The 18,741-nt window shown below is 37.7% G+C and overlaps 2 protein-coding genes across 16 annotated transcripts in view; one reads left to right on the top strand and one right to left on the bottom strand.

Annotated features, from left to right (window-relative positions):
* Positions 1 to 18,741, bottom strand: part of CEP70 (centrosomal protein 70) — a 100,770-nt gene that overhangs the window by 4,154 nt on the left and 77,875 nt on the right. For 14 of the 15 annotated variants that reach the window (XM_070794162.1, XM_070794158.1, XM_070794152.1 and 11 more), the window contains 7 exons: positions 18,586 to 18,691; positions 9,464 to 9,634; positions 7,378 to 7,524; positions 7,046 to 7,214; positions 6,578 to 6,692; positions 5,225 to 5,304; positions 648 to 2,711 (listed from right to left, as the gene is read on the bottom strand). In XM_070794162.1, the coding sequence (XP_070650263.1) occupies positions 2,650 to 2,711; positions 5,225 to 5,304; positions 6,578 to 6,692; positions 7,046 to 7,214; positions 7,378 to 7,524; positions 9,464 to 9,634; positions 18,586 to 18,691 (850 nt within the window). In that variant the 3' untranslated portion in view covers positions 648 to 2,649. Of the gene's footprint in view, positions 1 to 647; positions 4,375 to 5,224; positions 5,305 to 6,577; positions 6,693 to 7,045; positions 7,215 to 7,377; positions 7,525 to 9,463; positions 9,635 to 18,585; positions 18,692 to 18,741 lie in introns of those variants that run through there. The other variant, XM_070794151.1, reaches the window with a different exon arrangement.
* Positions 1 to 18,741, top strand: part of ESYT3 (extended synaptotagmin 3) — an 88,794-nt gene that overhangs the window by 63,363 nt on the left and 6,690 nt on the right. The gene's annotated exons all lie outside the window — the stretch shown is intronic.

Raw genomic sequence — 18,741 nt, 5'->3', positions numbered from 1 at the left:
TTCATTTATTTATTTAAATATAAATAAATAACTATTTATCTATATTCAGCACTATTTATAATAGCCAAGACATGGAAGCAACCTAAATGCCCACCAACAGAGGAACACATAGAGATGTGGTACATATATACAATGGAATATTGCTCAGCCATAAAAAAGAATTAAATAATGCCATTTGTAGCAACATGGAGAGACCTAGAGACTATCATACTAAGTGAAGTAAGTCAGAAAAATAAAGACAAATACCATATGACATCACTTGTATGTGAACTCTAAAATATGACATAAATAACTTACTTATGAAACAGACTTACAGATACAGAAAACAAACTCATGGTTACCAGAGGGAAAAGGGAGTAGGGAAAGGATAAACTAAGAGTTTGGGATTAGCAGATACAAACTACTATATATAAAACAGATACACAAGGTCCTACTGTATAGCACAGAAACTATATTTGGTGTCCTATAGTAAATCATAACGGAAAAGAATATGAAAAAGAATGTGTGTATACACATACACACACACACACATAAAACTGAATCATTCTGCTATACCAGAAACTAACACAACTGTAAATCAACTATTGTAATTGTAAATTACATAAACTTTTACAATAAAATAAACTATTATAATTGTAAACACTCACGTCCAACTCTTTGCAACCCCATGAATTGTAGTCTTCCAGGCTTCTTTGTCCTGGTGGATTCTCCAGGCAAGAATACTGGAGTGGGTTGCCATGCCCTCCTCCAGGGAATCCTCCCAATCCAGAGATCAAACCCAGGTCTCCCACACTGCAGGCAGATTCTTTACCATCTGAGCTACCAGGGAAGCCCATAATAAACCATAATGGGAAAGAACATGAAAAAGAAAATGTGATACACACACACACACACAAAACTGAATCATTTTACACCAGAAACTAACACAATTGTAAATCAACTATGCTGCAATTAAAAAAATTATATTTCTTCCTTTCAAAAGTCACTGGATTTCCAAACTGGCTCACAACAATTTCTTGGAGTAATCTAATTAACTAAGAGCATTTATACTACTGAATATCCAAATACTTTTTCTACTCAACCCTCAAAGACACAAGTTCTTTCACAAATTGCGGGCTAGTGTTAAGAAATGTAATTGCAGGCAAACAAAGAATTTTAAATCTAAAAAAACCTAAGATATTACCTTAACTTCTAATCTCTATGGTCACCACACTAAGGATCTAGGTGCTTATATTTTGACATTTATTCTCTGCATTCCACTATGCTGCTTCCTGGAAGTCTTTACAATATTCTATATGACAATGAACAAGAATAGCTGAGAAGTTATAAAAGTCGGGGTAGGGAGTAAGGGAGCAGCAGCAACCCAAAGTGACCTGTACTCACAGATGTGAAGCAGAACAGTTATCCTTTAAGAAAATCAGAATGAATAACAGAGAATATGTAGAAAGTGGCAAGAAAGCTACTCTTACAAAAAATGCAGCAAGGGTGAACCAGTTGCCCAAGGAAGCCTCAGACTAGTAAGAGAATATGACTCATTATGAGGAATACAAATAAGTCACTGAGAACACTTACATTTGGAGATTTTTTTTTAAATTTTATTTTATTTTTAAATTTTACATAATTGTATTAGTTTTGCCAAATATCAAAATGAATGGATAAGAAAGCTGTGGTACATATACACAATGGAGTATTACTCAGCCATGAAAAAGAATACATTTGAATCAGTTCTAATGAGGTGGATGAAACTGGAGCCTATTATACAGAGTGAAGTAAGCCAAAAGGAAAAACATAAATACAGTATACTAACGCATATATATGGAATTTAGAAAGATGGTAACAATAACCCTGTGTACGAGACAGCAAAAGAGACACTGATATATAGAACAGTCTTATGGACTCTGTGGGAGAGGGAGAGGGTGGGAAGATTTGGGAGAATGACATTGAAACATGTAAAATATCATTTGGAGATTCTTTACAAAATTTTATTTAAGATTTCATGCCCTTATAAAAGGTACATCACATGAAGATAGTAAAAAAGACACTTTTTTAAAGGAGAGACTTAGACCTACTCATCTATTGTACCTCATAATTCTTTTCTACCCTCATAGGAAAATTTTTTTTCCTTCTTCCTTTTGTTCCTTCTGCTCTGAAAGTACAAGTGTCATGAGGGATATCTTAATAGAATGTGCCATTTCCTTGCCAGGAAAGCAATAGCTTCCTGCTGGCTGGACTAAAGACAGACATTAAAAAAAAAAAAAAAAAAGACAGACATTGACATTCCTTGTTCCTAGAACCAAAAAGGTCAGTAAACTCTGAACTTAAATGCAACCTTTCTAGTACTTGCATTATCTCTCCCTGAGTTTCTCTCTTATTCACACACTGTACTTTAAAACAATCTTAAATTTCAAGTACTCAAGAACTGCTTAAGAATTATTCAAGGATCTAAAGTTAATTAATTAAACTTAGCAATTGTTTTCTATAAAAGAATCTCAAAGTCAATAAAAACTATACAGATGGAGGCCTCAATAGAAAGAAGGGGGTAAATTTTGAGGTAAATACATTTTATAACCCATGTCTCAGAGTAAGATCAATCCTACAAAATACTTAGGATGTTAAGAATGCAATTTACACAGTAAAAATGATTTGTTTTCAGTATGAAAGTATTTTTAATTTCCTTACTGCAGGTACAATGGCATCCAAGTCATCAATTTCTGTAACAGAAAAACAATAGTAAAACAGTAGCTTCATCTAGTGTTAGGCTCAGATGAAATGATAACTCTGGGCAAAGGCAAACCTCAAACACAAAGGCAACATCACTAGTGCTTTCAAGCACATGAAATTTTTCTCTAAAAGTGTATCACTGATTCACAGGACATTTGTTTGTAAAAGCTACCTACAAAAGCATCTTCTGACTCTGATATTAATCTCATTAGCAGTGTGCTCTTAACAACAGATACTACTCACCATATTTATAACATTATGTTACTGCCTCTTTCTAATATATGGGTGAGCTTACATGGTGAAATCCCTAGGAGAGGCCCTTTCTCTTTCCTGGGCCTCCATCTAAGGACTTAGGGATCTCTTCTGTAGGAACACAGATGATAAAAGAAAGGAAAAGAATACGAGCAAATCTACAGCTGAGAATTACACTGTAGTAAGTAAGGTACAAAGATCAAGTTATTCCATGACCTGCATTCTAAAATCACACCTGTTTTCTCCCTAGAAGAGAAATCTGCCTTATAAATAAACCTCACAGAGAAGGACCTTGGTTGATATGAGAATTTTCTCAACTAATCACACCACTTACACGAGAAAAAAGAAAGTCCTTCTCCATTACCTGATATTCAGTAATCCACTCTGTAGTTCTAGATGTGTAATATGACATCTGTTGTTGTTGTTTGTTGTTTAGTTGCTAAGCTGTGTCTGACTCTGCGACCCCATGGACTGTAGCCCTCAAGGCTCCTCTGTCCATGGGATTTCCCAGGCAAGAATACTGGAGTGGGGTGCCATTTCCTTCTCCAGGGGATCTTTCTGACCCAGGGATCAAAAAAGCTACCTGCAAAAGCATCTTCTGACTCTGATATTAATCTCATTAGCAGTGTGCTCTTAACAACAGATACTACTCACCATATTTATAACATTATGTTACTGCCTCTTTCTAATATATGGGTGAGCTTACATGGTGAAATCCCTAGGAGAGGCCCTTTCTCTTTCCTGGGCCTCCATCTAAGGACTTAGGGATCTCTTCTGTAGGTGGATTCTTTATCACTAAGCCACCTTGCATCTAGTAATAATAAAAATAGTCATGTTTGCCAAAACAGATTTAATTTCTGAAATGTTAATATTTACTCCAGAATTTCAACTGTGACTGAACAGCACATGAACAATGTATATTGAAGCAAATGGTCCCACATGAACCATGTTGAGTATTATATCTGAGAAGAAGTTTCTATACAAGGATTATGAGATAAGTGTTAATAGCACACCTAGTAAAATGTTTGTTAATGACAAGAAACACTGTTAATCGCTATCTCAAAGCAAGTAAAATCATATTACAGGAAACAAAGCTCTTTGAGATACAAGGCAATAAATACATTTCTACATTTTCATATCTCAAGTTAAACTTTCAAATTATGTCTTCCCTTGCCATGATCTTTTCAAATATATGAACATGAATAAAGTACATTCACTGTCTCCGTTGCTTCCAGTCTACATAAAATTGGCCACAAAATTTATGTTCAACTAGGCTATATACTCCAGTCAGATATGCCTTTCATTTACTCATCTTCTTACCAAATTTTAACTTACTCATTGCTTTATCTTCTGCCAAACCTTATCTCCTCTTCTAATTTAATTTCCTATGTCAGAGTCATTCTTTAAAAAACAAAACAAAAACTTTCAACTTCAAATGAGCTACACAGAAAAAAAATTCATTAATCATAGTGAATTAATGAAGTAAATAAATCACTGTAACATTTTTAAAAAGTGATTTTGTTTTGTTGGGTTTAGGGAATCTTTCCTAGCCAGTGGACCACCAGGAATTCCCTAAAAAGTGTTCTTAATGGTAAGATTAATTATTTTTATAGCCATAATCATAATCATAATATTTTTATAGCCATAAATCACACTTAAAGTAAAAGATGTGGGTTTTTATTTTGGCTATGATTCCTAATTACATTTTTTTTCCCTTAAAGCCCTCAATCTGACCAAGAGTGTAAATGTATCTCTTCCCTTCCACAAACTTATAAATTCATCTCCTTTCTACAGATGTTTACGTTGTATTATTTTTCATCATCTGAGGAAATTAAATTTTAAGAAAAGAGTAGGTAGGAACTATCTTTTTTTAAAAAAAGAAAAGAAGAGGAGGAGGAGGAAGAAGAAAAATTAAAAACACACCTATCAAGATCATAAATTCTACAGACATTTCTCATTAGCCAATGACAGTCAGGGTTGGAGTGGGCCTAGCCAGAATAATGTCATTTCTCATTTTAAAGTCCTAAAACAAAGGTTCAGCTCCTTAAAGAATATGTCCTTCTCTGTTCTGTAGATTAACCCCAACCAACTTTAACTGCAAGTCAGAAGTTTGTTTTCACTACTACTAGTGGTTTCCAGACACTTTCTACCACTCTAGGTAAAAATACTAATACAGTGACTAAACACTCTTTCCTCAAACCCAATGATAGCCTAAGACTCAATATTTAACCACCTCCGACAAAAATCTTACCTAAGATTTTGAGTAGATCATTAGTAAATGCCTGAAATGCTGGGAAAAATTCCTCATGTTCTTCCAATTTGTGGATAATGCTTAAAAAAAAAAAAAGCACAATTTATACTGAATTTCTGACTTAGGATTCTTACATCTGAATGGACATAGAACATTTCAAAACAGAAAGAAACTGTCCTGCTAATTTAAATACAAATTTAATGATTATTTACTGCAATCTTTCCTTCTGAGCTTTTTGTTCACCTAGTAATACTTTTCTAAAACAAAAAAAAATCTACTAGCAGTATAATCATCTGTTCTAAGGTTAAATTTATCTAACATTTCTAACATGGGAACTTTCCATTTAGCTTGAGGAGTCTTAAGAGACCATGTTTTCCAAAAATAATTGATTTTCATATCCTGTATTATATTAAACATTAAGAATAAGTATCAGTAATCTGTAAAACTGGGAGGGAGAAAAATACCAATAGTGAGACATACGTTCCTTTTAAAATCATCAAGTATCAGAAACCTCAAGTGTCAGATTAGGTTAGGGTTCCTCTTGGAAAACTTGCAGAACATATGGAACATATACTTTCCTTATGTTGCAGTATAAAATCTGAGGGAGGAGGGAGGAAGAATACAGCTATAATGTTTTAACATTAAAAAAAAAAATTAGGTTTTATGTTGGAGATGCCTAGCTTTAAAAAAGAAATCCTTAATATCTTATCTGGAGAAGGCAATGGCAACCCACTCCAGTACTCTTGCCTGGAGAACCCCATGGACGGAGGAGCCTGGTAGGCTGCGGTCCATGGGGTCTCTAAGAGTAGGACACGACTGAGCGACTTCACTTTCACTTTTCACTTTCATGCATTGGAAAAGGAAATGGCAACCCACTCCAGTGTTCTTGCCTGAAGAATCCCAGGGATGGGGGAGCCTGGTGGGCTGCCGTCTATGGGGTCGCACGGAGTCGGACACGACTGACGTGACTTAGCAGTAGCAGCAGCAATATCTTATCAAATAATGCACATACTCTTAGTGATTATTCAGTGATCTATGGTAATCTACTAAAAATTGGACTTACTTATATATTCTGAATTAACATGAAGTTGCTGACAAAGTTTGATTTTCTCTAATTATAATTTCCCTTGGGAATAAGCTTATAGCAAAAATGCTAGAGTCCTGACTCAGACCCCAGAATCTACTTTTATCTTGAAAATATTTGATATTCTCTCCATCCCTAAGGTGTGAGATTATTTTTAAAAATGCTATTCCAAACAGGAAAGGTAAATAACTTATGAAGTTTTGAAAATCTTTAATTTTACCACTCCAAACATTCTGGACAATACTTTGCAACCTTTTTAAGATAAATACCTTTGAAGGTCTTCAGGTCCTAATACCTGCATAATCTTTTCATTCACATCTTCATTAATCAGCCTACACAATTTTCCAACTGTGCTCACCAGCACACACAATGAGGATGAACTATCTGCAAAAGAGAAATAAAAGGAGAATATTTTAAGGCAATTTTCAAAATCATTAAATCAAATGCTATGTTTCTGTTACCCTCAATTTTTTACCTACTTTTTGTTCATTTATTAATGGGGCCTCCCTGATGGCTCAGACAGTAAAGAATCGGCCTGCAATGCAGAAGACCCAGGTTCAATCCCTGAGTCGGGAAGATCCCCTGGAGAAGGGAATGGCTACCCACTCCAGTATTCTTGCCTGGAGGATTCCATAGACAGAGGAGCCTGGTGGGTTATAGTCCATGGGATCACAAAGAGTCAGATTTATTAATAATCATTATTAAGTGGGAGGCCAAAAATGAAAATGAGTCATTACCTAGTTCTAAGAGTTCTTGGAGGTTTCTCACAGCATTGTTCAATTCTCCAAGCCTAGTATAAACTTCATTCATTCGAGGATAGACTCCAGTTAAAGAAGGAACATCAAATAATTTTTGGAAGTGAGAAACAATAGCTCGCAAAATGTGGAAGTCTGGCATATTGCTGTCCTGCCCAAAAGAGAGGAAGAAAAATAAAGTTCACATCTTAAAATTATTCCGAATCTTTAATAAAAACTTTAAAAAGAGAAAGAGTTATAGTAGAATATCTGTATCCATATCATTAATTTCACATTAAAATGTGAATATCTATGTAAGTACTGGGTAGTATTACCTTTGCCTTATTTTCAACTTCTTCTAACATGGTATCCACTATAAACAACAGATCTTCAACTCTGACACCTTCATTTTCATCCTGCTTCTTTAAATTATGCCAAGGCACCAGTTCTGTAGACAGTATTTTCAAGGACTTATATAAATCCTTCATAACAAAACAAATAATATGCTATTATGCAGTTTTTTAAGTTTTCATAATCATGTTAATAAAATATAATTATCCAAGCAGATGTAATACAAATATTAATCATCAGTATTTTTTTAAAAATACCATTACCTGTTTAGAAAGAGCCTGTTAAATTCATTTTCTTCAGGCCTTACAAAAAACATTATACATATACTGATTATCTGGAATCTGGATGTTTAAAGTAATTGTATGTTATTTATTAGTAATGTATGCTATTATTCAAGTAATTATTTTGAATTATCGATGAATAAAAAATAAGCTTGTCATTTCTATTTTGCCCTTGATTTTTTAAATAACAGATTTATTGAGATGTAATTCACATACCATAAAATTCATCCTCTTTAAGTGTGTAATTCAGTAGTCTTATTTACAGAGATGTGCAATCATCACAATTATCTTAATTCTAGAATATTTTCATCATGCCAAAAAGAAACCCTTATTCCCTATTTTCTCTCGCTCCCAGGCTTTGGGTAACCACTAATCTTATTTTCTTTTTCTATAGATTTGCCTATACTATACTAATGAGCATTTCATTAAAAAACAGAATCATACAATATGTGACTTTTTGCAACAGGTTTCTTTCATTTAGGATATTTTCAAGATTCATCCATGTATGTAGCTCCAAGAAAAAATTTAATTCGAAAAGATGCCTAAAAAGTAATTCTACTTAATTTTCATGACAGTCTACTTGTTTTCCTGGCCTAAATATGTTGTCCTAATCTATTTAAAACTGTGCACAAGGAGCTGGGATCCTGTAAGTTTAGAAGTCTAAGGCTGGTCAATCAATAAACAAATATTTACTGGGCATCAACTATGTGCATAGCACAGTGCAGTGCTTGGTGCTTGGCCCTTTAAAACATCAATGTCATGCAAAAGAAATGTAATGTGTGTCACAGTTATATTATCTAGTAGCTATGTTAAAAAAGTAAAAAGAAATAGGTGACAATTTAAATATATTTAACCCAATATATCCAAAATAGTATCAACAGATCATCTATTTTAATTATCTTTTAATCATCTCCATACTATTTCTACTAAATCTGGTGTGTAATTTTATACTTGCAGCACATTTCAGTTGCGACTATCATATTTCAAGTGATCAAAATCTACATGTAGGTGAGTGGTTAATGTATTAGACAATGCAACTCTAGAATACAGAAGGAAACACAGGAAGTTCTTATTTTTCTCAACTTCTTATTTTAGTCCTCCACTTATTTAACACTCACTAATTAACACCTAGATGCGGGAGACCTGGGTTCGATCCCTGGGTTGGGAAGATGCCCTGGAGGAAGGCATGCAACCCACTCTAGTACTCTTGTCTAGAGAATCCCCATGGACAGAGGAGCCTGGTGGGCTACAGACCATGGGGTTGCAGAGTTGGACACGACTGAGTGACTAAGCACAAGCACAATTAACACCTAGACCTCACATATTAGTATTGTTAACCTTTCATTTGGTAAGACAGAGAAGGCAATGGCACCCCACTCCAGTACTCTTGCCTAGAGAATCCCAGGGACGGGGGAGCCTGGTGGGCTGCCCTCTATCGGGTCGCACAGAGTTGGACACGACTGAAGTGACTTAGCAGCAGCAGCAGCATTTGGTAAGAAAGAGGAAGAGTATAACATTTTGATAGTTTTTTTAAAATTAGCAATTCAAGGCAACACATTCAGTGTCAAATAAATGTACTAAACAATTGGTATCACCAGAATTTGAAAAAGTCAGGAAATCACAACACAATGACACTTTCATTAACCAACATTTCATCAGTAAGGTACAATTATAAAGAAAATAACTATGGTAAAAGCACACTAAATATAAAACTTTGAGAATAAAAGTATATAAAGCCCACAGACTCTGATACATTTTCAAAGCATGTAAAAAGTATTCAACCACATACCTTTAAGGAAGCCAGTTGATCTGCCCACATCTCTATTATAGGAACAAGATGCTCAAATCCACAATCCTGAACAAGATCTCTATTAAAATGTTGGGCTGTTCCTTTGCTCTGTTTATATATTATTACTGGAGCTCTTGGATTGTGAATAATTGAATTGATGCTACTCAATACCTTTAAAAAAACATGGCATTTTTAGTTGAAAAGTTTATCACAGTCCTATCAGAGTGATCTATGTTAGAGTGCTTATGTATCAATCCAACATCATTTTCTGAGTTAGAGATTCATTGGACAGGAATCACCAAGACAAGTATCTTTCAAAGGGCTGTACAGAATGAGTGAAAAATAACTGTTTTCTTCTTTCCCCATAGAAAGCTACAGGTCTTCTGAGAATTTGGTTTCTGATGTTTATTTACAAGTTGTTGTTGTTTGGCTTAGAACGTACATTTCAATGTTTTGATTCTATTACATTTAAACTCTACTTTGAATACCATTTTAATGGAAAAAATAATTCCCCTTCATTAAATTACTAATGAGCACAGGAATACAGTCTTTATTCTCCCTCTCCCTCACACCAAAAATTAAGAAGGGCAGCAGAACAGGGAGAGCAGGGAGCTGATCTCCACAAGGTCATAGCACAACCCCATTCCATGAGGGTGATGGTGAACCAAGGAGGATTACATATATGGCTAGCAGTGTGTATCCATACCTTACAGATTGTTTGCAAAAATTACTGCAATTTTTGTCTTTGTGCTCTTGTCTTTGCAATATGACACTGCAGGTTCTCCCATCAAGAAGTAGAGTCTATTTTCTACTCCGTGAATCTAGGGGCAACCTTGGGCCTTGCTCTGGCAGACAGAAAAGGAAATAATGGTGTGCCAGTTTGGAGCCCAAGACTCAAGGGGCCTTGATTATTTCTGCTCTCTCCTATTGAGCTCTTCTGCCCTGTGTAAGTGAAGTTGCTCAGTCGTGTGTGACTCTTTGCAACCCCATAGACTGTAGCCTAACAGGTTCCTCCATCTGTGGAATTTTCCAGGCAAGAGTACTGGAGTGGGTTGCCATTTCCACCTCCAGGGGATCTTCCTGACCTGGGGATCAAACCCAGGTCTCCCACATTGCAGGCAGACGCTTTACCCTCTGAGCTACCAGGGAAGCCCCTTGGACAGAGGAGCATGGCAGGCTACAGTCCATGGGGTAGCAAAGAGTTGGACACTACTGAGCGACTAAGATGATGATGATGATGATGCCCTGTGGAAGAGCCCAAGCTAAATGGTGAATGATAAAAGACACATGACCCAGTCAACCCAATCACCCTGATATCCATTCAACTCCAGAGCCACCTAGCTGACTTGTATCTGATAGCAGGTGCATGAAGGAGCCCAGCTGAGAACTGCTCAGCTGTTCAAGCACAGTAATACTAAAAGGGTTGTTATTTTAAGTCATTAAGTTTTAGGAGGGTTGCTTACACAGCAAAAATAAAAAGACAAAGACAAAGGTGGACTAGAATAAGGAGAGGAAGCAGCAACAAGAGAAGTTTGCCGTTTTACTTTATGGTAGGTAAGAATATACCCTGTGACCAAGGATACTTTGGAAGACAGTCAAGCTTTGCTTTCATGGAAAAAAAAGTACATATAGCTGGAGGCCTTTAAGGGAGTGTCAGTTGAACAAGAGAAGGAGAAGGATTCATAAGAGGTCAGTTGGAGAAAAAGACACACACACACATTCTATGATAGAGAAAAAGGGGCAGTATTTGGTCATCAGCCACACAAAGGGCACCAGTGCTAGATTACGCCAGCACCAGTCAAGAAAGATTCTACTCTTGCTTTCTATTCTCACTCAACATCCACCCTCACTGCCAACGTGGAAGAAGCCAGATACAGTAGAGGACTAGGAGAGAAGAGGAGCAATTCAATAATGAAACAGATCACAATCCCTTGCCACACTGCTTATTTGGAGAAGTACAGGGCAGGCACAAAATAAAGTAAGCATAAAGCAGAAATTTTGAACTGGATGAGAGACTGAAATTTTGATGGAGATTTAAATAACTTTTTCTCCCAATTTTTCATCAAGAAATTTTTGATGAAATTTCCTTAAATGAAAATAAAGAGACTATGAACAATAAATACTATTTATATAGTCAGGGTTCACCAGAAACAGAATGAACAGGATGTCTACTTTTGTGTGCATATGTACGTGTGTTTATTAATTATAAAGAACTGATTCACTCTATTATAGGAGCTGATAAATCCTGAGATCTACAGTTAGCAATGCTGGAGACCCAGAAGAGCCCATGAAACAGTTTCAGTCTGAATTCCCACAGGCTTGAGACCCAGGAAGAGCCAATGTTTCAGTTCAACATTTGAAGGCAGAAAAAAAAAAAAAAAATTGATGTCTCAGCTCAAAGGCAGTCAGGCAGGCAGAAAGTTCCCTCTTCCTTTTTGTTCCCTCAGCCTTTGTTCTACTCAGGCCTTCAACTAATTTGATGAGACTCACCCACTGTAGAGAAGGCAATCCACTTTGTCCCAGTCTACCATTTCAAATGTTAATTTCACCCAGAAACACCCTATAGACATACCTAGGACAATATCTGACCAGATTATCTGGGCACCCTCTAGCCTAGTCAAGTTGACACATAAAATTAACCATCACAAGTTCACCCCTTGTCAATTTGACACCCATACACTTTGCTTTAGGCACTCAGTCATGTCTAACTCTTTGAGACTCCATAGACTGTTGCCCACCAGGTTCCTGTGTTCATGGAATTCTCCACACAAGAATACTGCAGTGGGTAGCCATTCCCTTCTCCAGGGTATCTTCCCAACCCAGGGATTGAACCCGGTCTCCCACATCACTGGCAGATTCTTTTACCATCTGAGCCACCAGGTTTGTCTTGAAGTGAACTGAAAGTTGCTCAGTCGTGTCCGACTCTTTGCGACTGTATAGTCCATGGAATTCTCCAGGCCAGAATACTTGAGTGGGTAGTCTTTCCCTTCTCCAGGGGATCTTCCCAACCCAGAGATTGAACCCAGGTCTCCCACATTGCAGGCAGATTCTTTACCAGCAGCTGAGCCACAAAGAAGCTCAAGAAAACTTGAGTGGGTAGCCTATCCCTTCTCCAGTGGATCTTCCCGACCCAGGAATCAAACCAGGGTCTCCTGCATTGCAGGTGGATTCTTTACCAGCTGAGCTATCAGGTTTGCCTCGAACCATACTTAATCTCCAAATACACACAATAACAAACAAGATCATTGACTACCTAACATGATACAACTATGCTGTATACACTGTATATCAAAGATGCACTAAAACCCCTTTGCCAGAAAAGGAGGTGAAGTCCTAAAGTGATGATTACTCTTTCCTTGATGTGTTTTCTAAACCCAGCTTGTACATTTGGAAGTTGTCAGTTCACGTACTGCTGAAGCCTAGCTTGAAGGATTTTGAGCATAACCTGATTAGCATGGGAAGTGAGTGCAATTGTCCGGTGGTTTGAACATTCTTTAGGACTGCCCTTCTTGGTAACCAGGATGAAGACTGACCTTTTCTAGTCCTGTGGCCACTGCTGAGTTTTCCGAATTTGCTGACATTTTGAGTGCAACACTTTAATAGCATCATCATTTAGGATTTTAAATAGCTCTGGTGGAACACCATCACCTCCACTAGCTTTACTGGCAGCAGTGCTTCCTAAGGTCCACTTGACTTCACACTCCAGGATGTCTGGCTCTGAGTGAGTGACCACACCATCATGATTATCTGGGTCATAAAGATCTTTTTTGTAAAGTTCTTCTGTGTATTCTTGCATTGCTTTTGCTTCTATTAGGTCTTTATTGTTTCTATCCTTTATTGTGCCCATCTGTCCATGAAATGTTCCTGTGATATCTCCAATTTTCTTGAAGAGATCTCTAGTCTTTCCCCTTCTGTCATTTTCTTCTATTTCTCTGTATTGTTCATTGATATCCTGATAACTTGATATCCTGTAATTTAAAAACAATGATATAGGACTTCCCTGGTGGTGCAGTGGTTAAGAATCCACCTGCCAATGCAGGGGACACAAGTTCAATTCCTGGTCCAGGAAGATTCCTAATGCCATGGTGCAACTAAGTCCATGTGCCACAACTACTGAGCCTGTGCTCTGGAACCTGTGTGGTGCAACTACTGAAGCCCTCACACCTAGAGCCTGTGCTCCACAACAAGAGAAGCCACCACAACGAGAAGCCCATTTATCACAACTAGAGAGTAGCCCCCCAACTCACTGCAACTAGAGAAAGCATGGGCGCATCAACAAAGACACAGCACAGTAAAAAATAAATAAATACGTAACAATTAAAAAAACTATGATATAAAATTCAGTTCAGTTCAGTCACTTAGTCATGTCCGACTCTTTGCCACCCCATGGACTGCAGCAAGCACGCTAGGCTTCCCTGTCCATCACCAACTCCCAGAGTTTACTCAAACTCATGTCCATCGAGTTGGTGATGCCATCCAACCATCTCATCCTCTACTGTCCCCTTCTCCTCCTGCTTTCAGTCTTCCCCAGAATCAGGATCTCTTCAAATGAGTCAGTTCTTCACATCAGGTGGCCAAAGTATTGGAGTTTCAGCTTCAGTGTCAGTCCTTCCAATGAATATTCAGGACTGATTTCCTTTAGGATTGACTGGTTGGATCTCCTAGCAGTTTAAGGGACTTTCAAGAGTCTTCTCCAACACCACAGTTCAAAAGCATCAGTTCTTCGGCACTCAGCTTTCTTTATACTCCAACGCTCACATCCATACATGACTATCAGAAAAACCATACCTTTGACTAGCTGGATCTTTGTCGGCAAAGTAATGTCTCTACTTTTTAATATACTATCTATATTGGTCATAGCTTTTCTTCCAAGGAACATGTGTCTTTTAATTTCATGGCTGCAGTCACTATCTGCAGTGATTTTGGAGCCCAAGAAAATAAAGGCTGCCACTGTTTCCCCATGAAGTGATGGGACTGGATACCATGATCTTAGTTTTCTGAATGTTGAGCTTTAAGCCAACTTTTTCACTCTCCTCTTTCACTTTCATCAAGAGGCTCTTTAGTTCTTCGCTTTTTAGTTCTTCCTGGACCAGGAATTGAACCTGTGTCCCCTGCATTGGCAGGTGGATTCTTAACCACTGCACCACCAGGGAAATCCTATATCATTGTTTTTAAAGTAAGTGTGGTGTCATCTGCGTATCTGAGGTTATTGATATTTCTCTCACAATCTTGATTCCAGCTTGTGCTTCATCCAGTCCAGCATTTCACATGATGTACTCTGCATATAAGTTAAATAAGCAGGGTGACAATATACAGCCTTAACGTACTCCTTTTCCTATTTGGAACCAGTCTGTTGTTCCATGTCCAGTTCTAACTGTTGCTTCTTGACCTGCATACAGGTTTCTCAGGAGGCAGGTCAGGTGGTCTAGTATTTCCATCTCTTAAAGAATTTTTCAATTTGTTGTGATCCACACAGTCAAAGGCTTTCGCATAGTCAATAAAGCAGTAGTAGATGTTTTTCTGGAACTCTCTTGCTTTTGATGATCCAACAGATGTTGGCAATTTGATCTCTGGTTCCTCTGCCTTTTCTAAATCCAGCTTGAACATCTGGAAGTTCATGGTTCATGTATTGCTGAAGCCTGGCTTGGAGAATTTTGAGCATTACTTTGCTAGCACGTGAGAAGAGTGCAATTGTGCAGTAGTTTGAGCATTCTTTGGCATTGCCTTTCTTTGGGATTGGAATGAAAACTGACCTTTCCCAGTTCTGCGGCCACTGCTGAGTTTTCCAAATTTGCTGGATACTCAAATATGACATAAAATCATTATGTAAGAGAAAAAGAGCAAGAAAAAAAAAAAACCTTTGCCATGTGTGTATTTACAAATATATACACAGAAAAACATAAATATATACATACACACATAAATATATGAACATATTCATAACAAAAGAAGGAAGCAATACACATGACAATTATAATCCTCACTTCTGTTGTCATCATATGGTCACAGCTGGTATTTATCACTACTTTCTTCCATTACCTATTATTTATTACATCTGCCTTCAACAAGCACCTCAGATGCTCCTGGTTCTTTACTTGCTGGTGTAATTCAAATCTTCATTTCTGAAGGGTCTGGACCAGGCTGTTGGAGTTTTCCACTGACCTTTATAACAAGGCACGGCAACACCTAGAGATGCCCTAAGGGAGCTCTTGTATTCTAGACACACTCTTCCTTTCCTTCCTTGTGGTGCAGTAGTACACTGCTCATCGTTCTGCCCAGTGGGAGGATTTCCCTTCACTACTTTCCTTCAGGGATGCCCCAGATAGGAGCTGTAGTGCTGTAGCTGTGTACTTTAATGTGGTGCCTACATATCATGCAAAGCCATCTGCAAACCAGGCCTAAGTCTCTTGTGTTGACTGATCATAAGGAACTCCCCTTGAAGCCATAGGTGTAGGCAGGGAGAGAGAAAGTGGTGCAGCAAGAATGGGAAACCATGGGCATTTGGGCCACTTCTTCATGTAATTTATTGTGCCTTTAGGGTCTGCTCAGGCCCAATTTCATATGTACCACCTTCATTCAATGATGGAGTGCTGCTGTGCTCACCCAACTTTATGGCTGGTGGGTCAAATAACACGCAGTTCATGATGGGTATTTCAGATTACATGGTAGGTTGGTTGCCCACTGTTAAGTCTTCAGTCTCTACTCAGACCCGGTAAAAGGCCAAGAGCTATTTCTTAAGAGGAAAGTAGTTATTTGCAAAGGATGACAGGATTTTTTTCTCCAAAGCTCTAAGGATCTGACTTGCGACTCACCTACAGGGGCCACCAAGGGCTGCAAGCAGCACTGCTGTCTGCCAGGACAGTCTAAGCCACCATGGACCTCCAGGGTCCTGTGGCCCAAATGGCAGAGCAGCTCACACAGCAGCCTGGACCAATGCAGAGCCTTCTCTTGTTCTGAGCCACACTCAAAACAAGCACCTTTTCAGATCACTCAGTAAATGGGGTGGGAAGAACACATCACAGGAGGAATATGCTACCTCCAAAATGCAGAGACACACTGGGTGCTGTGCCACATTTTTGGTTGTTAGAGGGGCCCAAGGAACAACTTATCCTTTACCTTAGACACGATATTTTGACATGCCCACACCACTTGAGCCCTAGAAGTTTCACTACGGTAGAAAGTTCCTGCATTTTTGTTAGATTTATTTCCCATCCTTTAACACGCAAATACCAATAATTTGCTACGTCTTGCTCGGTAGGTCTAATCAGCATACTGTCATCAATGTAATGGGCCAGTGTAATATCTTATAGAAAGGAAAGTGATCAAGATCCCCGTGAACTAAATTATAACATAGGGGTTGATATACCCTGAGGTATATAAACATGGAGGGCTGATATATCCCCAAGGCATAACAGTGAAGGTATATTATTGGCTTTGACAGTTTAAGCAAACCACAGAGAAACAAGATTTTCTCCTCTCACTCATAAGTATTCTCAGACAAATCCAGAATAATGTTTGACCAAACATGAGGACACCCTGTGGCCCAGTCGCAAATACCCATATAAACTGAGATTTAATAATTGTTAACATTTTGCCATATTTTCTCAGCTTGGTGTTCTGTGATTACCTAGATGGGTGGGGTGGCAGCGGGGGGTGGTGGTGGTAGGAGGGCGGTCCAAGAGGGAAGGGATGTATGTATATATATAGCTGATTCCTTTCATTGTACAGCAGAAAGTAATGCAACATTGGGAAACAATTATACTACAAAAAAAACCCCACAGTTTTCACAAAGGTGCCTGGACATAATATCAACACAGAGATGGACAAAGAACCAGCAACAATTAATTAAAAATGTAATGGAAAAGGGGCTCCAATTAATAATAGCAATAAAAGTTGTAAGATAACTAGATAACCTAGGAAATAGAACAAAAAATATGCAAGAGCTAAACTTAAAAAGATACAAAACTTTATTAAAAGGTACAAAGGAAGACCCAAATAAAATTAGAGACATATTTCTGAGTGAGATGATTCAAAACTATAAATGTGTTATTTTTCCAAATATTAATCTAAAAAGATAATTCAATCTCAGCTCGTCTCAGTGGGATCTGTTTTTGAGTTGACATTGCTCATATAGAACAAATGTGCTAAAAATATATTCAAGAAAAAAATTTAAAAGAATACCTCAAAGGTATCAAAGCTGACTACAAAACTACAGAAATTAGTATAGAAATGAGACACTACAGAGTCTACAAATAAATCTATGCATCTAAGGGAATATGGTAAACATTTCAATTTCAATAAAGTAGACAAAGAATGGTCTACAAGAAACTGCAAACTCAAATGCTTGTAGAAGCCGAGGAAGAGCACAAATAAGTGAAGCAAGGATGGCATGGGACTGTGGCTAACTGAGGAGCACACGGCCAGGCATGACAGGGGCAAGGCTGAATTCTGCACTGGTAACCACTATGCAGGAATTTGTTGCCAGATCCTTTGACTTTTTAAGAGAAACTAGAAATAAGGACTTAAATAATATCTCTTAATTAAAAAATCTAGTAATTAATTCAAAGTTAAAAAAGACCTGTAAGGGCCCAATAAAATATGAATGCAGGCCCAGCTCAGTCAGTAAACTACCAGGCTTAACTGCTCATTTGCTCAATAATAGATGGTCTATACATCAAGCAAGGTTGGATCACTATATTATACCACAAAGAAAATTAAGTTTCAGGTGGACAAAACATACAAATTTTAAAAAAGTATAACAAGGACCTTAAGAAGTAGATTTACTTATATAATAATAGTATCAACAACAGCAAAAACAAAAAGATAGAAAAGGAAACAAGAGAAATGGCTTAAGCAGGGAGAGTAAAGAAAAGGATTATGGTATCTATTAAAATCTTGTCAGGTTTTTGCTGCTCTACTTTGAACAAGGCCAAAGTCTCTTTTCAAGGGACAATTCTAAGTCAAGGTACCAACCTCTAGCAATTAGGTATGTCATGACAAGACAAAACACGCTAAGCACACGCAAATAAAGGATACAAGTATTCCTTACTAACTGATAATTTATCATACTGTGATTCTTAACCAAGGTTCCCTGTAAACACCAGTCTTTTTGTCAGCAATACCTGGAAGTATCTCTGGTCAATCAGAGCCTGCTGCTGGTTATCTTTGCTGGGCTCATCTTTTCCCTCTTTGTCCTCAGCTTTTTTTTGACTGATAATATTCTGTAATCTAAGGGGGAAAAAAAACCAAGAGAATACATACGTTTTACTAAACAGCGG

This window comes from Bos indicus, chromosome 1, assembly GCF_029378745.1.
Source record: "Bos indicus isolate NIAB-ARS_2022 breed Sahiwal x Tharparkar chromosome 1, NIAB-ARS_B.indTharparkar_mat_pri_1.0, whole genome shotgun sequence".
NCBI lineage: Eukaryota > Metazoa > Chordata > Mammalia > Artiodactyla > Bovidae > Bos > Bos indicus.
This window is presented reverse-complemented; position numbering and strand designations above follow the sequence as displayed.